At 51.7% G+C, this 27,721-nt stretch overlaps 1 protein-coding gene across 1 annotated transcript in view; it reads right to left on the bottom strand.

Annotated features, from left to right (window-relative positions):
• Positions 1-1,575: 1,575 nt before the first annotated feature.
• AR (androgen receptor) overlaps positions 1,576-27,721 on the bottom strand; it is a 41,257-nt gene continuing 15,111 nt past the window's right edge. Inside the window, exons 2-8 of the mRNA XM_066559343.1 lie at positions 24,924-25,075; positions 17,808-17,924; positions 11,466-11,753; positions 9,221-9,365; positions 8,387-8,517; positions 8,044-8,201; positions 1,576-7,774 (exon numbers count right to left, since the gene is read on the bottom strand). Of these exons, the coding sequence (XP_066415440.1) occupies positions 7,619-7,774; positions 8,044-8,201; positions 8,387-8,517; positions 9,221-9,365; positions 11,466-11,753; positions 17,808-17,924; positions 24,924-25,075 (1,147 nt within the window). The 3' untranslated portion in view covers positions 1,576-7,618. The remainder of the gene's footprint in view (positions 7,775-8,043; positions 8,202-8,386; positions 8,518-9,220; positions 9,366-11,465; positions 11,754-17,807; positions 17,925-24,923; positions 25,076-27,721) is intronic.

Below are 27,721 nucleotides of genomic sequence, written 5' to 3'. Positions count from 1 at the left end.
CTGTGTGCTGCACATCCCAGCTCCCTTCAGTACCTTGGCCCCTCAGGCTCTCCTGGTGGCTACCACACCATGCTGCCACACCGTGCCACTGTGCCCACCCTGCTCCTATGGGCTGGGACACAGGGCATGCCAAGCAGGCCCTGTTTGCCCTCCCCTTGGCACCTGCCCACCGCTGGCAGAGGGAGGCAGCAGCAGTTTTGGGTAAGGAGCAAACCCCAGCGTTGGCTGGTGTCCCTCATGTCAGGGCACTCGAGTCAGGGTGACCCCACTGAGGCCTGTGGCTGCCACTGGCCCGTCCTGGGAGCACAGGCACAGCCCTGACACCATGGCAGGCACACAGGGCTGGCTGCCAGCACAGCAGGGTCACAGTGCTGGCATTCCCAGACCCCCAGGGAGGGGAACTGATGAAAGGGCTTTTTGACAACTCGTCAGTATTTTTGGAAACAGAACTTCTGTCTGTTTTAAAAACATCCCGCTTTCTGCTATGAGGACAAGAACAAATAAATGACCTTAAAGCATGAGGCCATTTTTGGGTTTTCACAATGATTCCATGTTTTCAGTTGACTTCTTCATGGTAACTGGACTTTTTCCTGTGAGCTTGGCGTGCTCTTCTGCTGGGGAGCCAAGGCATCTCTAAGGGCAGCTCTGGAGCCTGCTGGCATGCTGCTCACCCCCAGTGCTGACATGGTGGCTGTCACCCTGCTGCCAGGCCCCACAGCTACAGGAATGGTCAGGGAGGTCAGCAGCTTCCCTGTGACCTGTAGGTCCTGTGAGCTGTGCAGGAAAGATGCAGGGTGTGGGATGTGGGATGCAGGATGTGCAGCAGAGGTGGCTGGAGCATAGCGAGGCAGAAGGAGTTGAGTGAGGTGAATTTGTCCTTCAGCTTCAGTTCTGACCCAGTAGCCCCTAAGTGGTGGCCTCACTGTCCTCCCACAGACACTGTTCAAGCCACACGAGTTTGGGGCTACTGGAAACGGAGGCCAGTGTAAGCCCAGGAAGTGTAGCCACTGAGGGACCAAGTCTCTCAACCCATGAGGCACTGGACCAGTGGCTCCTGAATGTCCCTGGTGTCCAAGTGGCCATTTGGCAGGTGACACTGGGACTGACATGCTGGCAGGTACCCAATCTGCCACACCAGCCCCGAGGAGCTGAGGCCTGCTCAGTCTCCATAAAGGGTGAATTTTGAAAATAACACAATAATTTTTCACTGTGACTCAGAGCAAGGGATGGGATCAGGTTCCTTGTGGATGACGAACCCAAGGGTTTTTAATCTCTTGGCACACTGTTCTTCAGCTCACAGGGCACACTGTGTGGACTGCTGCTGTGCAATTACACGCCAGGCATTGCCAGCTATTTGTGGCCCAGAGAGCTTTTTTTTTTTTCCCCAAGCTCTTTGCTTTGTCTCAGTGAATCAAATCTTGGCCCTGGGAAGGATTCACATCTGTGCCTTGAATTAACAAGTGGCTGATAAGCGTATTCTTTATTACTTGGAGAGCATAGGTCAATTTTATAAAGACATTGCAGAAGAATGGATTTACAACTGTTCATAAAGATACCAAAAACAATGACAAGAGCAAGAGGACACTGGCCTTTATTATCTCCTTGCTTTGAGAAATACATTAATCAACTGAAATTTAATTTAAAAGACCCAAAGAGGAATATATGAAAGGATTAGCCAATTGATATGTAATTGAATTACGAGTTCAGACGTGATTCAAAGTGAAATCTGAGTGTGAAAGAAAGCCTGCAATGATCCAATGTACAGCCTCATCTACTGCCAAATGACCCACTGATTCCCAGCGCCTTTGCTTGCTGGCAGCCATCACACCCACAGCGATTTCATGCACAAAATCGACACAAAAGCCAAATGCAGGCAGAGGGTAGAGCTCCAGCAAACCGGATTCTGCATTTATTGGACTCAGAACAACAGCGGATTTTCAGGTTACAAAAAGAACTGAACACCAAGCGTGAGAGGCCACCCTGTGGCATGGCTGGGGGCTACGTGGGCCCCAGGCATGGCTGAAAGAGAAAGGAGAATTTTCATTTACCTCCAGCACGGTTTCTTTACCTGGGTGCCAGGCAGGCCCCTCTCTTTGGTTACACATATAAACGTCCTTCAGTCCCACATGGGGACTTGTGAGTTGCAGTTGTCCCCAGGGCATCCTGCACTGCACCCCATTGGCCCCAGCAGCATCTGTCACCACAGTCCAGTCCTACCAAAACACTCTGGGGCTCTCTCTTCCTTATCCAATGCATTCAGTTCCAAAAAAAAGAAAAAAAAGAAAAACCCAGAAAAACCAGCTGTGTCAGCAATCCATCTAATTCCTTCTCTGGGATAATTTACCCTCAGGTCATGCTATAATTTGGGCAAAGCACTGCAATTCCAAACTGGGCCAGACCAGGCTGTGTGCTCTGCACCTGCATCATATGGTTTGTGGGGTCTCCAGGGTCACAGCCCCATGGAAATGGGGCCAAGGCGTGCCCAGTATCATGGTCAGCCCTCACCTTGGAGCCAGGCCCCAGGAAAGAACCAGCATCATACCCCAAAGTCTCTCTGCCATTCCAAGGCTCTTTTTTTTCTGGCAATGCTGTGGCATTGGCTTCTGTCTTTCCCTCAGCTCTGGTGGAAGGAGCAATTGCAGACTGGCCTTTGTTACTCCCAAGAACACAGCTGTGGGCTGGGAGGCCCCCCCAGGCAAAAAGGCACCAGCAATGAGCTTTTTGGCTTATTACAAAGAAAGTAAAATATATCAAATAGAGAACTCTTATTATTACAGAGACATGTTAACAAAGAGAAACAGCATAAAATTGCCACAAAACACCAAATATCCGGCACAGAGAGCAGCTTTTATCCACGTGCTAAGGGTTTATGTGGGTGCAGAGATTTACTCTGTGAGTCACAAGCAGAGCATCCTTCTGCTGCTGAAGGGAAGGAGCACAGGGAGCAAGCACCAGTGGCAGGGGAGGCTCTGACCCACCCGAAGGGGCTGGGACACCCTGCCTGCCCACAGCCACCCCCAGTGCCCACAGCCAGCCCTGGGCCTGCACACAGGTGGAACACAGACACTCTCTGTGACCCCAGCATTCTGCCCAAATGTGTGAGGACACTTGGTGCAAGTCAAAGAGGGAAGAAACAAGGGACACTCCATTGTTCCCCAATGCAAACACTGTCCCTGTCTAACCTCAAGAAGACACAGGAAGGCTGGAGAAGGTGATACCGACCCCAGCCTATGCTAGTGTGTGCTCTGTGCATGCCACAAAAAGGGGGACCTTTGCAAACTGGGCAGCACCCAGCCAGAAAAATAATTAAAAGTCTCCATTAAATTGGCACGTTCTGACTCATGTCCTGCAGAGCATCCAGTACCTCAGAGTGCAACCAGAGAGGACTCTTAGAGCACGTCACTAAATAGATATCTTTAGCAATAGAAAATGGGCCATGCCTTTATTTTATACAGAGATAGATAATTTTAGCATACATTATGTTATTGAAACATCCAGGGCAAGAGCTCAGCAAGGGAAGGGACACCACAGGGACTGCAGGGCTGGCCAGTGCTGGGAGGTGACTGAGGGCAGCAGCTCTTGGGCTGGCTGGGAGGCAGGTGACACCTTGGGTACCCTCAGCATTCCCTACAGACCACAGGGACAACTCCATGGCCCAGAGCAAGGAGTGGTACTGCAGGGAGGGTCCTGGCCCAGCTTCACTTCCCTCACTGAGTACCCTGTTCCCTGAGCCAAGCACAAAGGGCCATTATAGCAGTGGCATGTGGATGCTGCCAGTTCTCCAGACTCAACCACAGCCTGTCCAAGCAGAGCTGCTGTCCTGGTTCCTGCTCCTGCTGAGGCAGGGGGTGCTGGCAGGAGCCTGTCAGGCTCAGGTGGGCACAGGTCGGTGATACCTGCCCTGGGAATGCTGCATGCCATGGCACCATTTGATCTGTCTCACTGCTTCTGGCATGACACAGGGCTGAAGAAGTGTACCTCCTGCCCTCACAGACACCCTCTGTTATGGAATGGTGCCCATCCATGCACAAACACTGCTCCCAGGGAGATGCCAAGGTCTGTATCCCTTGTCCTCCATCTGCTGCCTTGGGCAGGAGCTGATGGGCTGAGCCAGGACCCAGCTCAGAACCCCCCACACCTCTGAGATGAGCCAGATCAGAGTCAAGAATCCACAGGGGAACATGGAGATGGTTGACTTCAGCTGTGACACCCAGGGGGTCCCAACTCCAGGGCTCAGCCCAAGGAGAGCCTCAGGGACAGCTTCTTTGGGACTGTGAACACAGTGAAATTCTCCTTGCTTTATTAAAGCAAAAGTAGACAAGAAAATGCAAAAGAAAACAAAAAGCATAAAGATAAATGGCAGGAGTTGGACTTTGGTATTTCTTAAAGCTTCTTCTTCCCCAGTTCCTGCAGCAGCTCATGAAAATCCACATGGAAACAGCATTAATTCCCCCAGCAAATACACACACAGGTGCTGCGAGTCCTGGCTCCCACATTTCCTGGTAATCATATTGTAAAAACCCAACTTTTGAATTAACAAGTTGCAGAAGTTTACTGTGATAGTGAAGAGACAGAGAACATGACCTCAATGCCCCTGACTGCCCCTCTGTCCTGGGCTGGGGGTGCTCCCCATGAGCTCCTGCCTCGCTCAGCACTCGCTGTGCTGGCTGACACACACGGGGCACAGGCAGAATCCTTTCCCTGCTCCCCCACTTCTCATTCACATGGTGCTTCCACCAGCAAAGCAGGGTGGGCAAATTCCTGTTAGGTTTGGCCTCTTTGCAGTCTCCCAGCAGAAGAACACCCAGCAGGATACTCATTAACCAACCAAACCTTCACTGACACGAGCCTGTGTGAAGCACGAAGCTCTCCCAAATTGCTGTTGCAACTGCTTGGAGCCTGAGATGATAACAGGGACTGGGAATCACCACTCATCTGCTCACTGAGCTCTGCTGTGAAGAGCCAGGGAAATTTCCAGAAGACAGGGATGCACCAGCTGGAATTTTTTACTGGTTCATTTGCAAATATCTGTAGCTCACAGCAGCACTGAAAATGCCAGCAGCCCCCTGGCATGGAGGGGCCTCTGAGAGCAGCAACCTGCTGGCTGCCAGCCAGAAAGTTCACCTATGGATTCTGTTCCTGCCTCCATGAGAGGACTTCAGGAGGAGGAGCAGGATCAGAGCCCTATCTAGCAGAAGAAGGAAAATCATTGCAAAGAAAGATCCTCTCCTTCCATAGGGGCTTTTCCCCCACTCCTTCTTATAATGAAAATCCCATCAAAAGGTTGGAAAGCATCAGGGAAATTGTTTGTTTTACTCCAAGAGTGTAAAGGAGCAGCGGCACCATGATGGCATTTCCTGGAGAGCTGGGCACAGGGTGGGCACAGGGCTCTGGGTGTGCTCACTGCCCTGGGAGGGTGCAGAGTTTGCTGTTTGTCTGTGCTGGCACAAGAATCCCTCGTAGATGTCTGGGTTGGTAATGCCAGGCCATGTCACAGCCCATGATGGCATGTGTGACCCTGGCACCAGCCTGTGTGTGTGTGTGCAGTCACTGACAGCCTGTCTGGGTCTGGGCAGGTAGTTTTGATGTACTCAGGATGTGCAGGAAGAGGGCAACTAAAACACAGAGCACAGAGGCTTGGCTGCTGTGTGTGTGCTGGGGACAGGCTGGGTCTGTGGGGCAGTGCACATAGTATGAGGTGTGGGTGGTATGTCAGGGATGGTGTGTGGGGCAGTGCACATGGTATGGGGTGTGGGTGGTATGTCAGGGATGGTGTGTGGGGCAGTTCACATGGTATGGGTTGTGGGTGGTGTGTAAGGGATGGTGTGTGGGGCAGTTCACATGGTATGGGGTGTGGGTGGTGTGTCAGGGATGGTATGTGGGGCAGTTCACATGGTATGGGGTGTAGGTGGTGTGTCAGGGATGGTGTGTGGGGCAGTTCACATGGTATGGGGTGTGGGTGGTGTGTCAGGGATGGTGTGTGGGGCAGTTCACATGGTATGGGGTGTGGGTGGTGTGTCAGGGATGGTGTGTGGGGCAGTTCACATGGTATGGGGTGTGGGTGGTGTGTCAGGGATGGTGTGTGGGGCAGTTCACATGGTATGGGGTGTGGGTGGTGTGTCAGGGATGGTGTGTGGGGCAGTGCACATGGTATGGGGTGTGGGTGGTGTGTCAGGGATGGTGTGTGGGGCAGTGCACATGGTATGGGGTGTGGGTGGTGTGTCAGGGATGGTGTGTGGGGCAGTTCACATGGTATGGGGTGTGGGTGGTGTGTCAGGGATGGTGTGTGGGGCAGTTCACATGGTATGGGGTGTGGGTGGTGTGTAAGAGATGGTGTGTGGGTGGTGTGGTGCATACAGGACCAAGTATATGGGACAGTGAGTGCACAGTGATGTCCTCCTGGGCTGCAATCACCCACTGCCATCAGCAGCAGCTGAATGTGCTGTTTCCAAGAACAGGGGATCTCTTGGTGCTTCCCTTGCAGCCCCCCCAAAGAGCCCTGGTGGCAGCAGCCAGTTCCCACAGCCACCTCTCCATGGACAGGATTCAGAGAGGAGTCCCATGGTCTCACAGGTCCCATAGACCCTGGCCTTGGTCTTGGCTCCAGAACTGTCATCTGCTGGCACTGGAAAAAAATAATTGGGACAAAATATTTGGGACAAATGAAGGGAAAGAGCATAGCTGGAATCCCAGGTCTGCAGAGCCATGACAGGAGCAGAGCAGGTGTGGGGGCAGGGGCTGCAGGTGCCCAGGGGAGCCAGGCAGGTGTGAGGTCCGAGGGCATCAGGCACTTTCAGAGGTGGGTTCAGCTTTGTCAGGGAGCAGCAGCTGGCAAGGACAGGAATGTGACTGCTGAGCACCCAGGGGTCTGCAGGGCAGACCAAGACTCAGCAGGACAGGCCATAGGAAAAACATCCCAGGTGGAAAACAGGAGGCAGCCATCGTTGGGGGATTTCCAAGGTGATCTTCCTTGGGAGGCCTTGTGCTGCAGCCTGTCCTCTCCATCGCTCGTGTCTCGGCAGTGCAGGCCAGTCCCAGGGCTGAGCTGACCACAGCAGATCCCACAGTGGCTGCAGGGCCCGTGAATTCCTCAGCCACAAACTTGCCTTGTCCCCCAGCTCTGCTCTGCTTCTCTTCTGCAATGTTTGAACTTATCTGCTTCCCAGCACCATAGTGCAAACAAAACATCCAGAAGGAGGCTGGCGACATAACCCACACCCAAACGCGGAGCTGCAACCTGCTTTTTGTAGTATTCTTTTTATAAAAATCACCCCAAACCCACCAACCACTGGCACTTCTTCTGCTGTCCCGTGGCCCTGGGCTGCTGGAGTCACAGTGACAAACAGAGGAGAACACTCAGACATGGTGCCACTGCCCCCACCAGTCCCTGTCCATCACCGTCAGCAGCTGGTGCCAGGCAGAGGTCGGCGCCAGGGGTTCAGTTCAGAGGTACCTCAGGAAAATAGTAATCTCAGGAATCCCAGCAGGTCTGTCACTGCCTGTCCCCTTGGCCACCGCCACAGAGGGATTCCCCAAGGCACTGCAGGACAGTAGTGCAGAAGTAACAGGCAGGAGATGGCTGGAATGGGGGTGGCAGCACGGGGGTCCCTCTGAAAGATCACTGTGCGTGGAAGTAGATAGGCTTGACTTTTCCAGACAGGATCTTGGGAACCTGCACAGAGATGATCTCGGCCATCATTTCTGGGTAGTCCACGCTCACCATGTGTGCCTTGATTAGGAGATCAAATGTAAACTGATGCAGGTCCTTGGCAATCTGGGAAAGGAAGAGAGATGGTTAAACAAGTCCCTGGGCACTGCTTTCTCTGGGAAGATACATGACAGAGGTCCCACCTTCCCTGGGAAAGGGAAACTGGATGAGACTATTCAGTGCTTTCTTCAATTGCATCTGAACTCCTCCCATGATGGGGAGGTTGCTCCAGGGAATGATCATTTTCTCTGTGAGAAGTTTCTTTTTTATATTGTTTCTTATGCTTTTAGATGGACATTATGTGTACAGATGGACATTTTCCTGTCCTCTCTTACCGGATGCACGGAATCCAGGACCTTGGTGAGCTGGTAAAACCTCCGGGAGCAGGAGGTGGGGTTCTTCCTCTTGCAGGCAATGATACGGTCAAGCTCCTTGATGTAATTCATGCGGAGCTCATCAAAGAGCTTCTGGTTCTTCAGGCCATCCACTGGAACTGGGTGGGAGGGGAAGGAAACAGTGAGAGGAGTCCAGAGAGTGACAACAATAGGAGAGCAGGAGGAAGGCTGAAGCAGGACACATCCCCAGCCTCCTCCTGGGAAGTGAAAGTCCAGGCACAGGAAAAGCACCAGATGCCTCAAGGCGCTGGAGCTCTGTGGAGGGAAGGGTGTGGATACTTACTAATACTGAAGAAGAGGAGAGCCTTCATACAGAGGAACTCCTGGGGTGTGATCTGAAGCCATCCAAATTCCTGGGAGAGGTGCCGCATCCTGATGCACTGGCTGTACATCCTGGATTTGTGCATGCGGTACCTGGCAGGGTGAGACGGGCACAGATGGCACCAAGCCCAACATGCACGTGTGTGACAGGGAGGACACTCCCTGACCCAGAAAATGCCCCTGCCTGGCACAGCCTGCTGCCAAGGGCCTGAGTTCTGCCACATGCAGGAGTGGAGCATTTTCCAGAATGCCTGTGTGCGATCCTCACTGGACACAGATGGCTACAAGGGACTTGCAGCGTTTGTCTGAAGAGCGACTGCAATGATTTCCCAAACATTTCTGTCTGTGAGGGATATGAGGATGAGTTGGAGCTCCCAGGCAGGTGGGAATTTGCTGCTGCTGTGTTTGGTTATTGGGTTCAAGCTCTTCAATCTGTCTGCCAGCAAACCCTCCCCAGCTCTAAACTGATGGCACATAAGGAGAGCCCACCAGGACCTTACAGTACATTTTATCTCTATCTCTGCTCACCCCAGCTACCCACCAGAGCTGGAATTCAAACCCCATAGCACAAAGGCAGAAATGGAGCACTCCCTCACCCAGCTTCTGCTGCTGCCCTGGTGGGCATCATAATGCCCTCATTGCTCTTGGAGGTCACCATGGGTGGTGGCAGTGGGGAGCAGGATGGGCACAGCCAGGGTGGGCTGTGCTGGGCAGCACAGCGTAACTGCTCTAAGTGTAGCTTGTCACCTGGGCTGACCCAAAGCCCAGAGCTAGGCTGTTGTTCTTTCACACTTACTCATTGAAGACCAGGTCTGGAGCGAAGTAAAGCATCCTGGAATTGACGTTGGTGAAGGATCTCCACCCCATAGCAAACACCATCAGGCCCATCCAAGAGTATTGGATTATTGACATCTGGTCATCCACATGCAGGTTGCGAAATCCTAATAAACAATGAGGGAGGGATGTTACAAATTACTATTGGCTTCCTGCAGTTTCCAAGGCAGTTTCCAGGCAGACTCCAGCTCTCCTGCAGCACTCCTCTTAGGACAAGGTGGTCAGTCCACAGCCCAAGCTCAGCCAGCTCATGTCTCAGGACATGAGTCATGACATGGAGCTCCCACCTTGACTGGGAATAAAGGATAGACAAGCACAAACCTGCCCCTGGAAGGGAAGAAAGGGAACTTCAGAGACAAAGAGGGGAGAAAGTTCCATTAGGACTGCACCAATTTAGGTAACTGGACTTTAATGTGATGCTCAGAGGCAGCAGACAGCCCCTTGGCCTCCCACCATTGTTACAGGTGCTCTGGTTTCTGCCCCATACACACTGCATGGATCTCTTGACTGTGGGAATGAGCATGGAAACCTCAGCTACACTGCAAGAGAAACGAAAATAGCAACTAAATTCAAATTACCATTCCCAGATGGCAGCCCAGAGTTAAACCCCAGGCATGCTTACACCACCTCCAATGCTGTTTTTTTCAACATACTCGTAAATAGGCAAATATAATTGAGTTTCAAGGCAATCATACATTATTTCAATCAAATACTAAAGCAATTTAACAGCTCCAGAGTATAATTACAACCCATTGAGGCAAGGATCTCTGTGCTTTGGAGAGCTCTTCAAGGCAAACAAGCTGGAGAATGAACCTTGCCCAGATGCCACCCTGGCACAGTCAGTGCTGGCCCCAGGGGCAGCAGGGCAGCAGCTGACACTGCTACACACTGAGGGGTCGGGCATCAGGTGCAGTTCAGAAGAGTAAAACCCTCTGATAAAGGGCTGGTTATGATAGAAAACATTTCCCACAGCATTCTCCCTTTCCATCAGCACTACTGCAGTGGTAGAGCCTCAGCCCTGGATGCCAGGTGGCTTTGGTGGTGTCTCTGTGGATCCTGATGTCTGGTGTAGACAAGCCAAAGAGGAAGCAAGATTTGTCCCTGGTTTTACAAGCCAAGTGACTCAAGAACAGCAGAAACAGAATGGGCTACTCTACATTTAAGGGTATGCAGACCAATATCTCATTGGGAGCACCAGTCTAGGGGGCTGCTAAACTCCTGGGAATGTCAGACACCTGACCACAGCTCATCAGCAGGGTTTGGCAGAGAGTGGCAAACTTACTGTGCCTCAGTCTCCTCCTCCTCTCGCTGTATCACCCCACACATACAAGGAGTGGGGTTCCTCCTTTCTCTGGTGTCCCCTGAGGAATGGGGCCAGAAAGGAGAAAGCAGCAGGACCTGGCCCCACGCCCCAGTTTCCAGGATGCTGGGAGGTGAGCTGGGTGATGCTGTGCCCAGACTGAGCTCAGCCCTCTGCAATGCCACTCACCCAGTTCCAGGATTACAAGGTGGAACAGGCAGCATGTCACCAACCTTGCAGAGACGCCTTGCAAATCCAGCTCAATGAACACATCATTCACCAGGATGCTCCATTTACTACACCTGCTGACCAGAATCTGGAAAATTCCTGACCCCTATAATTTCTCCGAAGGCATCACAAATATATCACACCAGGCCATCACATGGGCAACCTGAGTGACTGCCAGGAAAAGCCTTTTGGGATTCTGCAATGCCCTTCTGCCATGTTGTTGCTATTTACCCTTTTCATCACTTCAGGGGTGTTCTGGGACAGGGCTGATCCTTGTCTAGAGGGCACTTCTGCAGGGCTGGCAGACACAGCTTGGAAGTGGAGCAAAACCTCCATGGAAAGAGGGGGAGAAGAGCAGGATCCAGAGCCCAGACCAGCTGCAGCCCTGCCATGGGGGGAAGTTCCCAGTGCCCACATGGTATCACTGACCAGGGGCTGTGTGAACTCAGAATATAATTACAACACATTCCATCACCCCTCAGTTCCTTCTCCCATCATCAGCCCCTCTAGAGACAAGTCCCACGCTGCTACAGGCAGGGGACACACACACTGCCCATGGAGATGGTCCCCCAGGAGCTGTGTGATGGGACAGGGGCTGCAGACCACCCCCTCTGCACCTGCCCCCAGCAGTGCAGATGGGCTTTGGAGCTGCAGGGGATTTGTTTGCTTTCCTTCTCACCTGGCAGAGCCTTTGCCCATTTGACCACGTAGACCAGCTGCCTCTCCCCAAGCTCATTCAGGCTGGTCAGCAGGTTGGAGAAGGAGTCAGGCTGGCTGTTGTCATGGCCAGCACACACCACCCCAGGCTCGATGGCCTCCAGGACATTGAGGAAGATGGGCTGGCACTCGTAGCCATCAATTCGTGTCATCACCAGCTTGGGAGCTTGCTCCTCTGTTGGGCTGGACGAGCTGGCTCCATCCATGTCATCCTGGGCCTTCAGGTTACCCAGTTTCTTCAGCTTGCGGGCTGTGGGAAAGATACAGTTTAGTGTGATACTTAAAAACATGTTAAAAACATGTCAGGGCTTCTTGGCTCCATCGTTGTAGTTACGAGGAAAGGAAAAGTGATGACCAGCAGCAGCTCCTCCCTCAGTGGTCACTGCCCAAGGAGTGCCCTGGCATTGCAGCTCTCACCTAAGAGGACAACACACAGTGTGACAAAATCCATTTTGTTGTTAATCTGACATGGAAAAGAACCAACATCATTTACATCCCCTGCAACGATTTGTCTCTAACTCCCACTTAGAAACAGAGAGGAAGATCCAGGGAAGACAGAGAAGAGATTTTGACTCAACTCAAACTACTGCTCATATGCAATCAAAAAGAGGAGCAACACGAGATGATAAACTCAGCATACAGTCATGTTCCAGGGAGAAAAAACATTGCATTTGCATGCCCAAGTGGGATTGTGCCATCCCAGAGCAGGGCAGAAGCAGGATGCATCTGAGATAAAAGCCTCCTCCCTGCAATGCCTGCTGCCCCACAGCCAGGTTCTCCCAAACACACTGCACACATGTTACACAAAACACATCTCAGAAGCCAGCAGGGGGTTCCAGGGCTGTTTTCCTGGAGTCTCCACCCAGCAGGAGTGGACCCAAGCCAGGTGGTCTCACTCTGCTGTGCAGCCTCACGAGCCCCATCAGCAGAGCAGGCAGCTGGCAGGGGGACCAAAGCAGCAGGTGACTGTGCCTGTGCCTGTGCCCAACATGAAAAGGTGTTTTCCCCACACACCTGGCTCTTAACCACAGCTGCAGCACTCCAGAGGTGTGATACCAGAGGTTTTGGAGAGTCCATGTTCCCCTCATTGATACTAGCATGACATTGCTCAGCACAGGTGGCCTGCTCCTGCCACCCCTCACCAAATCCAAACCCCAGCTAATTAGAGAACAAAAGCCCATGGCTTCAGCAGGTAATACAACATCAAACCAGTTGTCCTTGGGGTTTTGGCTCCTTCATTATATGATACTTATCTCGAATTTCCTTTCAGCTGTAATTAGAAAAATAAGCAGTAAAACATAAAAATGTCTAGTCAAAGTGCAGCTCTGTAAATTAACTCCAAATGTTGATTTTTTTTTTTTTGTACTCTGTATGATCTGCTGTATGGGCAATGAAGACAGGCCTCTCTGTAAAAAGGGAGGAGAAAGTATTAATACAATTAAAGGAGAGCAAGAGGAAAACAGTGCTGCAGCACAGTGTGATGGCCTCTGGTCATCAGCCACTCGTTTGATACAGCCTCCTCTCCCTTGCCTCCAAAGTCACAGCTCTGCCAAGGCCACCACTAACCCACATCCCCAAGTGACACAGCCACAAATCTGTTAAATCCCCCCAGGGATGCTGACACCACTTGGGCAGCCTGTGACAGAGTTTGGGTTTAGAAATAACCACTGCCCCAGGTCATGTGTGTGAGCGAAGCCCACATGTACAAAACACACATTTGGTTTAAATGCTTGGGTTTTTTCCTTTAATATTTAATTATCTAGTATGAAAAGATCCTGACTGAAGTGAGAAGACAGCAAATACCTACTGCATTGGCTCTGAAACTGCAGCCACAAACCAGACTCCTCTGTGACAATGGGTGTTAGCTGTGCTGTCAGACAGGCCTTGGGTTTGAGCATTCCAGGAGCACTGAAATACTGACATTACCAGGTGGAGAAAACCTTCAGAGGTAAAGACTGGCTTCTACTCAGTCACCTGTGCCAAACCCCTTTGTGGTGGTGGCTCCTACTCAGCAGGTAATATAAACAAAAATTTAAAAATTGGAATTATAGACATCTGTAATGCTTTTACTCTAGGATGAGCTAAGCTGGGTAGAAGTCTACATTGCACTTCTTCAAACCAAGGTAGGAGAAACCTTAGGATATGTGATTAATACTGGGATGTTCCTGCTTGGCTGTCAGCCGGGACAAGGGGCCCAGAGAGCCTCAAGGTACAGCTGCAGCACAGCACTGCCCCAAGCCCTGCAAGCTGGCCTGGGGGTCTCTGGGGAACTATTGGATGGATTTGAAAAAAAGCTTAAAGGACACAATTATACATCACAATAAAATATTCAGCAGTGCAAGAAGCCCCAGGAGCACACTCAGAGTGATGGCCAAAGTGATGCACATTTTAAGCATCTCCCTTACAGGCCTTTCTAAAGCTCTGAGGAAGGAGCACTCTGGGCTCCAGCACCAATTTTCATGATGCCAGGACTTAGGGAAGATATGGAGACCTGGAAGAAGCTGCTCTTGCACTGGCTACAATGGAGAGATCCTGCAGCACACGTCGAGCTCAGCTGCGAGCGGGACAGCAAGGAGCAGAACAGGACTTGTTTGAGAACTTGCTGCCCTTTGCTGTTTTTATGAACTTCACACCAGGCTTGCCAAAAGCAGAACCTGTCAAGCTATCAATCTTGTCTGGCACAACAATTTCAGTTGATAATAATAAAATTACTGGTTGTGGCAGACACATTTAAGAGATCTGAGTCAATCAGGTCTACATGACTGAAAAGAACTTGAAGGATGTAATAGCAGATAGTGCTCCTGAATTATTGCAAATTCCCTAGTGATACATCTCAAGGCAATTAATGTGTTGAAACAACATCAGACAGGTTTGTTTCTTACAAGGGTGGCTCATTCACCCCAAAACCAGACTTAACCATTTTCACTCAACCAGCCCATATGGCAATGTATGGATGGGAAAATGGGGATGAACATTAAGAACAGATGGGCTGAGGTCAGCAGACAAGGGCTGATAGGTGTTGGCAAGCTGCAGAAGCCATGAGGACACTGAAGATTTGACAACACATCTTGGAGCAAGGAGGTAAGGAATGTCACTTTGGTGGCTGTGTACGAGGCAAAAGGGTTATTGAGTCACGGGTGATAAATACCCGCTGCAGGGCCAGAAAATCAATAAAATTAGGGGTTTTAATCAAGCAAACCAAGTTGTAATAAAGATCCAATTGCTGTAAATCAAGAGCTGACCAGATGAAAAATCAGGTACAGCCTGATTGTAACACTGATTGTAACTAATGCAATGGCTCTGCAAAAATTGTGTGAAATTCCCCCTGGCTGGAATCAATACCCACTGTGTGGTGAGACACCACCTCTGCTCTGCCCCCAGCAGCTGCACCTGAATTAGGACTGAATTAACGCACCTATGCCTCAAGCCTGGACTTTCACAAGCTTTTGGCTGTTACTACAGAAGATTTCTAACCCTACTCTAAACAAAATGAAAGGAATTACACATGTTTTGTGTTTTTGCTCCAGCCAGGACCCACATGGTTGCAGCACGGGTGGCTGCCAGCTCTGGCTGCGGGCACAGGAGCTTGAAGTGCCCACAGGAATAGCCCCTGGCACCTCTCATGCTCCCTGGGCTCAGGGCTGGCAGAATCCCTGCAGCTGTGCCCATTCCAGGACATTTCCTGGGCTCAGGGCTGGCAGAATCCCTGCAGCTGTGCCCATTCCAGGACATTTCCTGGGCTCATGGCTGGCAGAATCCCTGCAGCTGTGCCCATTCCAGGACATTTCCTGGGCTCAGGGCTGGCAGAATCCCTGCAGCTGTGCCCATTCCAGGACATTTCCTGGGCTCATGGCTGGCAGAATCCCTGCAGCTGTGCCCATTCCAGGACATTTCCTGAGCTCAGGGCTGGCAGGATCCCTGCAGCTGTGCCCATTCCAGGACATTTCCTGGGCTCAGGGCTGGCAGGATCCCTGCAGCTGTGCCCATTCCAGGACATTTCCTGGGCTCAGGGCTGGCAGAGTCCCTGCAGCTGTGCCCATTCCAGGACATTTCCTGAGCTCAGGGCTGGCAGGATCCCTGCAGCTGTGCCCATTCCAGGACATTTCCTGGGGGGCTCAGGGCTGGCAGAATCCCTGCAGCTGTGCCCATTCCAGGACATTTCCTGGGGGGCTCAGGGCTGGCAGAATCCCTGCAGCTGTGCCCATTCCAGGACATTTCCTGAGCTCAGGGCTGGCAGGATCCCTGCAGCTGTGCCCATTCCAGGACATTTCCTGAGCTCAGGGCTGGCAGGATCCCTGCAGCTGTGCCCATTCCAGGACATTTCCTGGGCTCAGGGCTGGCAGAGTCCCTGCAGCTGTGCCCATTCCAGGACATTTCCTGAGCTCAGGGCTGGCAGAGTCCCTGCAGCTGTGCCCATTCCAGGACATTTCCTGAGCTCAGGGCTGGCAGAATCCCTGCAGCTGTGCCCATTCCAGGACATTTCCTGAGCTCAGGGCTGGCAGAGTCCCTGCAGCTGTGCCCATTCCAGGACATTTCCTGAGCTCAGGGCTGGCAGGATCCCTGCAGCATCTTCCCCAGCAGCAGGCACAGGTGCAGTGGGATGGTGGGCACAGGCCAGCACACCACTAGGACCCAATACACTAAAACAGCATTATCACTGGCTTTTTGCTCTTTTTTTTTTCCCTTTTCCCTCTCTACAGTATCTTTTCCCTCTCTATAGAGAGAAGATCCTACTTAGTGGATACCAGCTTGCAGGTCACTGTGATCTCAATCAATAATGAAGTGCTTCAACACATTGCCATCCTGTTCCAGAGCAGAGCCTGCAGGAGGCATTCAGTGTGCCACCTCCCCCTTCTCCTCCTTCTCCTCCTCCTCCTCCCCCACCAGAGCACCAGGGATGTACCCCATCAGTGACTGTAATTAACCACCAGTTAAAAGCAACTGGTTGGAGCTTGGGAGTGATTTCAAACGCCCTGCCTCCGCTGTGGGAGAGGTTACTGTGGGCAACCACAAGCTTGCCTGTTTGTAACAATTGCCTTTACACCGACATCCAAACCAAATGTAAAATAGACCAGGCAGAACAGGTCAGGGTGACCCAAAGAGCTGAAGAAAAAAAGAAGGGAGCGGGGTATCCATATTAGCATTAATTTTGTCAGTGTGTCCTGCAGAAGAGGGTTACACTGATGTATGTCTTCTCCTACTTATGGAAACTTCACCAGAAAAAAGCACTTAAAATAAGCTAAGGAAAGGGAGGGAGGACTGCACTGCCTTTTGGGATCTTTGGGGAGAAATCAAACGAAACCCTCTGCTCCTTGGTGAGTCACAAATCAGAGCCACTTCAGGAACAAGTCCTTCAAGACAGTGTTGTTGCAGCCCAGCAGGTCTGGAGGCTCAGCCCATCCCAGCAATGGGGTCAGGATTTAACCCAAAAATGCTGACACACCCAAGCAGTCTGGGCTCCCTCTGTCCCCCTGTGCTGTGCCTGGCACTGCCAGGGCTCCTCTCTGCAGCCCCAGAAGCTCCCTCAATCCAGGGCTTCCCAGCCAGGGCAGGTCTTTCAGCGCCCTTTTCCAGGATTTTTTCCTCCTCACAGAATCACAGTGTGATTTAGGTTTGGAAGGGACCTTAAAGATCATCCAGTTCCACCCCCTGCCATGGGCAGTGACCCCTTCCACTATCCCAGCTTGCTCCAAGCCCTGTCCAAGTTTACAAGGCCTTGGGAACTTCCAGGGATGGGGCAGCCACAGCTTCCCTGGGCACCCTGTGCCAGGGCCTCACCACACAGGGAAGAATTTCACCAAATGTACTCCACAAGGAGACACCCAGTGATCAACACTAGCTTATAGACTATGAGCAGAATACCTCAGATTTTGGATATCAGCACCCTGTTAGTTTTAGTAGGGCTACAGGTTTGGGAACAGAGAAAAATTGTAACAAGGATCAGGGACACAGGAGCAGCTTCCATCCTGCAAAAGAAAACACTGAGCTTGTAATTTCACCAAGAAATTGCTCCTTTCTGCCTTGGAATAATCCCATCAAAAGAGGGGAGTGCTCTGCTCTGAGGCTCCAGGAGCCAGAACCAACTCATCCTGCTGTTTAATTCTTTTAGCTTCACAAGGTTTGAAATGAGGGAAAAATAACTTTTCCTGAAACACAAATAAAAGCTATTGAAATTCCCCATTTTGCTAGTAGAACCCTGAAAACATTTGCTGAGGGTGTATCCATCAGCCTCATTTTCCAGCCCCTTACTGACTGTTCATCCCCCAGGTGACACAGAGGGCCCCAGGGGGGACCCTGGCCGTACCTCCGAGCGTCATCCCGGCCTCGTAGCACTTGCGCAGGCGGCACGAGGGGCAGTTTTTCCGCCGGAACTTGTCGATGGTGCAGTCGTTGCGGCTGGCACAGAGGTACTTCTGTTTACCTAAAACACCAGAGAGACACAGCATGGGTGCTGGGTGCCAGCAGAGAGACAGGCTGGGCTCTTTTGGGATCACCAAGGGCAGCCTGGAGAGTTTGGTTCTTGTTTTTTAAATGTCATCCATCTATCCGTGTCATCCATCCGTCCAATGTCATCCAACGTCACCCATCCATCAGCCATTGCAGGGCTTTTGGGGGTTTTCTCCCAGAACAAACCCCACAGTTTGATCCTTCTGCCACAATACTCACCTATCAGTCCCCTCAGAACCACGATGCTCTACAGATTTTTTTGGGGCTGAATTATTTTTTGTGCAACCCATTGGTACCAGTTGGGTCTGTTGTATCTACAGATATTGGGGTTGGGGAGCTGCTGCTCCACAGGTGAGTCTGATGCCACCCTGTCCCCTGGGATGTATCTGCAGTCAGCCTGGAGGGAACTGGGACCAGCAACTCCCTATACAGAGGACCTTGTGCAGCTGTGGGTTTTGGGGAGGTGCAGGAAATTCAGAAGTTCCTTATGGTGAGAGTCAGCCATACCTCAGACTCAGCCTGCACTCGCTCAGAGAGCAGCTCGTGCAGCTCCAGGCCACAGCTTTTTTTCACTGCCCCATTTGCCAGACAAGCCAAGAATCATCACTTTTCTTGTCAAGTTTGAACACATTTACTGGATCAGGATTTATCTGATGTTCTTCAGGCTGCTCCAAACCAAACTGGACTCAGCACACCACAGAGAGGTGCAGCTTATAGACCCACAAGCAGCCCACAGGGGAAACCAGCCAATGGCCTTTATTTATTGTCCTGCAAGGGGTTACTTTCGGCATTCCTGTAGGAACAGCCCTCTGGAGTCATCAGAAGTCTATGAATAAGGTGAGGCTGAATCCAACCTATTAATGTGCCAGTTTTGACATGAGATGCACCAATTTTGGTGCACAGATTTTACAACCCCCACACCCCCCCCCCATTGCTGCCCTCACTACCACTGCCTGAGGCTTTCACTGGGGCTCCTGGGTCCCCCCACTCGTGCCTGGCCACAGTTTTGGCAGGACCAGCTGCCACTGTCACCCCCACAGACCCCCCCTGGCAGGGCTCAGCACCCAGCCCACTCCTCCCACAGCACTCAGGGGCTGCACAAACACCCCATGTTTGACTTTCTCAGAACTGCCCTCTTCGAAGTGGATCATCACGCACCCCTGTGCCTCAGCCATCACCTGCATTACTCACCACATCTCACACCTGTTAAATCATTTTAACACTCTCCTCAGAACAGCTCTTCTCACCTTCTCGCTGGCTCATTTCCCATGGGAGGGATACTGAGGCAAGCCTGGATGACACCTAAAGGATGACAACCTAAGGACCCTAAGGGGAGCGCAAACACCATCCTCCCTTTCAGCAGCTCATTGAGGAGGAGGATGAGTAACAAAGAACTTCAGCTGAAACTGGGTTACTTGCAGTTATTTTTGTGCCAGGGGCACTGAGAGCTGAGGCCACACTCGCTCCACTCAACCTTCTTAGGTACTCACAAACGGGTGCCCTACTTTCTGGGGAATGGAGAGCTGGAAGCAGATCTGGCTGCCTGAGCCCCCCAAGAGTGTTCCAGGATCAGGCACAGCTGTGTCAGGAGCAGCACCCCACAGCCCCAGGCTCACCCCCAGGATCTGGACAGACCCCAACACGTGGGCTCATCCCCACCCTGCTCTGTCCCCAGGGGAGGGAGCACACATGAGGTTTGATAGTGGAGTCCAAACCTTGCTCCACTGTGCTGTTTCCCATCTGCCCCTCAGCAGCACCTCCCAGCTCCAGAACTGCTGAGCAGGGACATGGAGAGGGAGCCTCTCCCACGAGCCAGGAGCAGGCAGAGGGGCCCAGAGGACAAACAGAGCATGCTGGAGGAGGCTGCAGGATGGCAGTGCCACCCCAGAGAGGGCAGCACAGGCTGTGAGCTGCAGCCACAGCTCTCCCCACGGTCACGGTACAGTGAGACTGCTGACATGGCCAGGCCAGCCTCATGGTTCATGGACAGGCTCTCTGGGGCAGGAACCTGCTCTCTGTTGTCTGGGCCTGCACAAGTGAGCCCTGTTTACTTTATGCTGTTCTCCAGTAACAAAAAGAGAACCCAACAGCCACAGCAGGTCATGGTGCTGCTGCTGCTGGGTGTGAGAATGAGCTGAGCTCACCTCACCCTAATTCCTGGGGATGCAGAGATTTCCCCTTAACCACCAGGAGAGGAACCACCAGCTCTAAAAGGAAGGAGAACAGAGAAGGGTGGCTGGTAAGCAGATGAGTTCCTTCCCTCTGAAGTGGAGGGAAGTTCCTTCCCTTCTCACACACAGAGACCTGTTTCTAATTTCAGGGTAATTCACTCTCTTCATTCCAGAGCAAGGTGAGATATTTGCAATCAGCTGCTCTTTATTTAAAGATAAATGTGCTGGTTTTTCCTTTCTAGAGTTTAACACTGAAACTACTTCTTTGTTTTCTTTTCCCCCCTGCAAACAACAGAGGTGTTTTCTCCTGCCACTCCAAGGCAGAGGCTCTTGCTTTGCAAACCTGTGCCTACAGGTCCAAACCTCACACCCACTCTGTTCCCCAGCATTCCCACTCTTTGCAAGGCCCATCACCCAGCCTGTCCTTCCCCTATAGACCACTGCCCAGCTGAGGACACTGCAGATGTCACCCAGAGAAGCCCCACATCCTCCCCTGCCCACAGGTCCTATCTGACATGTGCACAGGCGAGGGGGGAAGTCACACCCAGCACTCTCTGCCTTCCAGACCAGCACAGGCACCCCAAGAGAGCATCTTTGCAGCAGCCCCCACCATGAACACACTGCAGTGCCTGTGTCCCCTCTGCTTGGAACGTCCCCCCCCTTGGCCCCCTCCTGGGCCCCCTCACACCAGGCAGAAGGACTCTTCCACCACCTCTGAGCCCTGCCACTCATCTCCTGGGACCACAGCACACACTGGGAGCCAAGGGGAAGAGCTGCTCTCCAGGTCTTCTTGATAAAAATAATGATTTATGGAGGTGAGTTGCTCAATCCAGAGGAATCATCTAACAGCCTGTTGCCATACGAGCTGTTGTGCCCAGACTAACTTTCTCCTCCAGAGAACAAAGTAATCTCTGCAAACATCTGGAGCAAGATATACGACCGTAAATGTGACAAACCAGTAAATGCCTTTTGGAAGACAGAGATCCTCATATTTCAGGACATAAACTGAATTTTAACAGCTGGGGGATAAGGCCAAGCTTTCTGCGAAAGCAATTCCCCTGGGTCTCATGGAACCAGGGAGGCTCCAGAGCTCCCCTGGAAAGCCTCTGCTCCTTGGGGCTGTCAGATTTGAGGGGCCCCAGCAGGGCCATGCCCAGAACTGAGCCTGGGGGTTTGGTGTTTGGTGCTGGCACCTTCCCACGTGATGCTCCTATTAATAACTCAGGAGGGCTCAGCCACAAAGCTCCCAGGAGCCAGCACTGAGCCATTCTGAGGAAGTACCTGTGCAAAGTTGTTTCCTGAATAGCCCTCTGTATTTACCAGTGAGCACAGGGAAAGCACACAGAGCTTTCCCTGTGCTCTGGTCGTCCCATCTTTTGCTCTCCCCATGACATTTTAAGGCAAATAACACCCAAACAGTCATGAGAAACCCACCACTGGAGCATCATGATGCTGCAGCACCACTGAATCTTCTGCAGACTCAATTTCTTTGCATGTCACATCAGCCTGGGAAGGAGGAGAGAGTTTTTTATAGCATAGCAAGGATCTTTGCAAACGTTTACTTTAACTTGGTGTCATCTTTAAATCTGGCAAGAAACTGTTGAGTTGGCCCAGAGACATCTCTCTGGTGTAAGGCTAATCCTCAGCAGGTCAGAACATAGAACACTAATCCATATGGAGAATGATGGAGGCACTCAGAGCAGCCTGCACAGCAGCCTGGCCGGGTGCCTGCTAGGAAAATTGCCAAATACTGTGTTATTTTTTTCATTTAGCTCTCTGCTATTTAAAGACAGCCCCATCAGGAGCACAGCCCAAAGCATCCCAGTCCTACACTGCCAGGAATGTTGTGTGGGCAGCTCTGGGCTGGCTAAAGTCACCAGCAGATCTCAGAAACCTCAGAGGGACAAGGAAGGTCTGCAAGGAAGGATGATCCCCCTCCTGGACAGAATGGGAGAGCAGGAACCCCTGGGCTGCTCACTGACACAGGAGCTGCCTTGTTTGAAGCATTTTTCTGTTTCAGGGACCAGGGCGGCATCACAAGGACTGAACTCCCATGTCTTCAACCCACGCCAGCCATGCTCACCACACCCAGAGGTGTCCTGCCTGAAGGGAAAAACAACACCTGTGCTGAGCTGGATGAACTTTTTGCTCAGCAGATGAGGAGGGGGAGCCCTCCTTTGTGGCAGCAGGGGAGCAGCGCCCTGGTGACAGGGCAGCCTCCCAGCCCTCTGGACTCTCCCTGCTGGGACTCTGGGGCTGGTGACTGCAAGGGAGAGCTGGGCTTGGTCACCAATCGAGCCTGGTGACCCTGCAGGTGAGGCAGTCCCCACCAATCTGTGGGGTGTGCTTCAGGGCTGGCCTGGACACAGCCTGGACATCCTGAGAGAGTCTGTGAATCACAAGAGCCAGCAAAACGAGACAAGACAACATTCCTGCCTTTTCTATTAACTCTTCAGCATTTTTCTGGGAAAAGCAGTTGAAACTGAACTTGTGAAACCCCTCAAATCTGTCAAATATCCCATTAAAGCAGGGGTGACCTGCTCCTGCCCATAAAACTCTCAGTGTGTCCAAAGGGAAGAAGAATCAGTGTCACAACCTTTTTTTTTTAATCTTTTTTCCTTTCTCACCCCTTAGAAGCCAGTGCATGTCTATAAAACCTCCTTAAATACCCCTGAATCCCTGCCAGATAAGCTCACTACTATCTCAGAAGAATATAATAAAAAGGAAATGATGTGCCCAGCTATTTCCCTCCCCTCCAAGATGCTGTTTGTGCTGCTCCAGTCACAGCCTCTGCTGCTCCCTCCACTGAAGGCTGTGGCTTGACACCAGCACCAGGAAGGTAACAGGTTTCTTTTCTCATGGGGAAGCATTTTGATCTACTGCTGTAAAGTCTCCAAGGGCGAGACTTGGAGGTTTTCTGAGAGGCATTTTATGGACTTTAAAACATGAGAATGCGCTGAAATATCAGCTTTCAGTAATGCTGCTCAGCTTGAAGAAGGAAGAGATCTGTCTGGAAACTCACCAAAAGTTAGAACAGAAATCACCACCTGCCATCTCTGCATTCAGTACCTATAAAGGAGCAAATTTATTGTCACTTCCCTAAAATAAAGACTTAGCCATGTACCTCAGGGTAGCATAAGATGAAACCTGACAATTTGGCAGCCCCCTGCACACACATATGGCTCCTCAGGAAAGACAAAGGGCTGTTGCCCAATCCAAACACGACCAAAAGTAACATTTAAATTAATGATATAACACCACCAGGAGAGGGAACAACCCCACAGCACATGCCTCAGAGCAGCCCAGGCTGCCCCTCTGCCCGTGGGCACCTCTGGTCCCTGTGACCCACCCTGGTGCCAGGGGAGCACAGCTCCCACAGACACCCGCAGACACAGGCACTCCAGCAGCATTTCATCTGACTGAGAGCCAAGCCTCCACTTACTATAAATCAACAATAACTTGCTGACTTAAACAAGCATCTGTTATTTACTCTGGCTGCACAAGCCAACCCACTTGGCTTGACACAGAGCTGGTGTGCAGCAGAGACAGATCTGCAAATGATTTACTTGGGAGAAATATGCAAAATTTGTTAACTATTTAATTGTTTGACTGCTCTTTTTGGCAACACTGATGTCCCCTGTGGCACAGCCCCTATTCTTCCCTGAACCAGCACTGACAAGTTGGCTCCTGGCACAGAGGAATGAGGGAAACACGACTCCAACAAGAGGCAGGATAATGCTAATTGATCTAATTGATGCAGAAGCAACATTCTGACAACAGCAGGTGAGCACCCCTAGCCTGGGACCTCTGCTCATGGGCAGGAGAGGTTGGGCACAGGGGAAGGCCATGGTGAGACAGAAGCTCCGTCCTCTTTTTGCTGCCCGCCCTCTCCAGAGGACACCACAGCCAGTGACAACAGCTGCCCACATAAATTGTATCAGCAAGAAGGAAAGATGATGGCTTGTGTTGGCTCATCTCTCCGACAGCAAGGCTGATGAGTGACCACAGGCACGTTACACTGTTGGACAGTTCATCTTCCACACCAGAGGCTCTCCCTGCTGCCCAAGAACCACAACTCTGAACTGCAGGTAGGAACCAGCCACTGCTGAGGCACAGCCTGAGGAAACAGCTGGGCTGGGAGCTTCTGCTTGTTCATTCCCCAGGAAAGGTGTTGCAAAGACCTTGCTGTTGAGAGGGAACATTTGGGCTCACATTTATCCCTGGAGACCCTGACACTATGGAGCTGGACATGAAGGAGGAGTTGCTTTCTCATGGGCTGGGGAGAAGGATCACAGAGCCCAAGGTCAGAGCAGGGCTCCTGGTGGACACAGGGTTGTGCTGTTTTGTGGGCACTCACAGAAGGGACCCTCTGGAAGGGCTGCAGGAGAGGAAAAGCCTCCCCTGTGCATCTGAGACCATAGGTGGGCTGATGGGAGCTTAAAGCACTCTGGGGAGTCAAGAAGAGCAGCAGGAACTGACTGCTCCAGGCTCTCACCAGGTCACTAAGATAATCATGGAATCACAGAAACATTTGGGTTGGAAGGGACCTTAAAGACCATCTTGGGCCACATCCCTGCCATGGCAGGGACACCTTCTCAGAGATGAGGTTGATCAATGCCACTGGAAAGAATTATATTTTGGCAAACCGGTTTGGCTACTTTTTGAGAACAATCTGTGAAATGAAATTACAAACGCCAGAGAGGAAAATCAATTTATCTTTGATTTTTCTCCCTTCCTGGTTTAAGAAATCTTAGAATGCCACCACAGTGGGGCAGTGACCTTCCCTTTCCTGTCCCCATTACCTTCAGCTGCCCGTTTGAAGAACACTTTGCAGCTCCCACACGTCAGGGCTCCGTAGTGGCACCCAGATGCTTCATCTCCACAGATCAGACAGGTCTTCTGAGGTGGGAAATAATAATCAATGGGCAGGACATGGTCACGGCCCGGCTCCAACCTGCAGCATAAAGCAGAGAGGACAAGAGAAGGGTCAGCAAATGTGCTCAGGGCAAGCTGAGGGGAGCAGGGTCATGGCAGAACTGCAGGGATGGATCAGCCAAGCACTGAGCAGCAAGAGGGTGAGCAAAGCAACAACTGAGCCAAGCCTGGCCCTGACCATGCAGAGACCCTGCCCACTGCGTGCAGTGTGTGACAAAGTGTGACAAAGTACAGTGACAGTGACCCACAGTGACAGCACAGCCTAGGGACAGAAGGTGACTGAGACTGGCTGTTGCAGTGCTCATGGAATTTTGGCTTCAGTAATGAAGCTCATGCACCAAACAAGGCAGAGCACGACACTGCCAACCACTCGATGCCACGTTAACCACCATGCCAAAATGTCCCAGCACCGCACTCCCCTTCTCCAACACCTCACCATTCCACACACCCAGATTCTCCTCTCTCAGCTGGTACTGTCCCCTCCCCAGCCTGATCTGATCTGTTTGATCAGATCCTTGGAGAAACTGCTTTTCCAGAGGGCATGGTAGGAGGAGAGGGGCTTATCCAAATCAGGAGCCAACATGTCCAGGCAGTTTGGGAAGCACCAGCACGTTGAGTTAATTACCAGAACTCATTTATCTGCAACCACTGAATGAGGCAATTAGATTTTAACAGTCTCCAAGTCACAGCAACTTTTTCATAAAATTAGATCCCCTTTAATTTTTGGCATTGTTTATTGCTTGTAGGTGAGCTCTGAGAAATCAGGTTACATCAACAGTGTGACAAAGATGGGACTTCTTGAAAAAACCTTTATATCCAAAAAAGCCCCACTGTCCTTGCCTGTCCCTCACCTGGGAGCTGTGCAGATCCCACCTCAATAACTGGAACAGCAATTTAATCCTCAGTTCTTATGGCAGAAACCTTCTGAGTGATTTCTCATCTCTTTAACAGGAGCAATCAGTGACTTATGTGTAGATGCAGCTCAACCAGCCTTCCCCAGCCATCTCCATTTCCAAGGCTTTTCTGGAATTACTGATTAAATGGAGGAGACACAGTTGGCTGCACCGTGCCTGCCATAGTCAAATCCTGTTGCAAAATACATGTTCCTTTCTTGTCTTACATGGCATCCCACCTGCCCTCCTGGTGCTCCCACATCCCCCCATGTGCTCCAGAGCCCTGGCACTGGGTGAGAGGGGCTGCTGGAGAGCAGGCCCTGCTGAGGAATACCAGCAGCACATAGAAAAGCCTGGCTAAAAATGTCTTATTTATCCAGTGTGTTTTAGGTTCACACATAACAGGCTTTCCTGCTAATGGCCCAACACCTCTTTTCTCCTCTCTGTGCAGTCAGAAATCCAACAGTGCTCATTTCCCTGTTTCCATCAGGCTTCCCCTGTGTCTCCCCCACGCTCTGCACTGTGTGCCATGAGCAGCAGGTGTCGTGACAATAGACATGTGACTCCCAGAGGACCCTGGGATGTTTTTGAGGATTAATTCTCTGAAACTGCAAAGCAGGTTTGCAATTGAGTGGCTTCTGAAACAGCTTTTAAAGAGCTGCTCATGTATGGGGAGATTTGTGCAAATGCAGAAATACCTTCCAGCAGGTGTGCATCCAGAATACTCCATGCATGTGCCCCTGCCAGGGACGAGGCTGGGCAGGGCTCCCTGCACACCCCTCCATGCTCAGCCACCCTTGTCCCCACTGCCACCAACAGATGGAGACTGCAGGACACTGGCTGACATGGAAGGTGAGTCCTGGCCATGGGACAGGCTCCTCCTGGGGCAAGGCTTGGCAGGGTGTGCACAGCCCCACACCCCAAGGGGCAGGAGATGGTGTTTAGGCAGGTGGGGAGTGGTTCTACCACAGGCCCTGCAGCACCAACGCGGTTCCCTGCCAGCAGCCACTGCCCAGAGCCGAAGCATCTGCCCAGGAATGCCCTTGATTTCAAAACAGCACCAGTTTGCCTTTTCTTTTTTATTTTTAGAGAGAGAATTGCAAGAAAAACATAATGTGAAAATGTTCTAGCAACTCAGAATGAGCTATGCTAATGGTTCCCTTAACAATCCATTTCCCAGTTTCCTAGGGACATTTACAGGGTGTTCTCAAGACGTGCAGGTAATACACAACACAGGCCAATGAGCCAAAGAGGTGCCTGGAGAAGCTGCAGGGCTGGCAGCACTCTGGGCAAAGCCCCAGGTGCCACCTGCCCCAAGGTGCCAGTGCACAGCAGTGCCACAGCCTCTCGCCACCGCTGAGGCCACAGGAGGGACTCTGGCTGGAAGTTTGTACTCTGTGGGGCTGTGCTGGCCCTCAGAGCCACAAGAGTGCTCAGGTCAGACCAAAACAACTGCAGGGGGCTCGCAGTTGGCACAAAGTGTGGCAAGTGTCAGCCCTGGTGCAGAGCCCCAAGCAGGGCGATAGCGGCCGGGGCAGACACAACTGGGACGGCGACGGCGACGACGGAGACAGAGCTGCCCCCAAGGCCAAGGTCGTGGCTGTCACAGAGCAGCTTGGTGGCTTTTGGGGGCAGGGAAAAACAACCTCGGTATCTCTTCTACAGCTCTAAGATGAGTTTTACTCTCGTTTCAGAAGGGTTCTATAAGGAAATTGAGGATTTGCTGAGCTCCCCGCACACGCAAATATTTCTGGGGAGTAGGAACTATCATG

This window comes from Molothrus aeneus, chromosome 14 (assembly GCF_037042795.1).
Source record: "Molothrus aeneus isolate 106 chromosome 14, BPBGC_Maene_1.0, whole genome shotgun sequence".
Lineage (NCBI taxonomy): Eukaryota > Metazoa > Chordata > Aves > Passeriformes > Icteridae > Molothrus > Molothrus aeneus.
The sequence above is the reverse complement of the archived record's forward strand: the minus strand, read 5'-3'. Positions and strand labels throughout refer to the sequence as shown.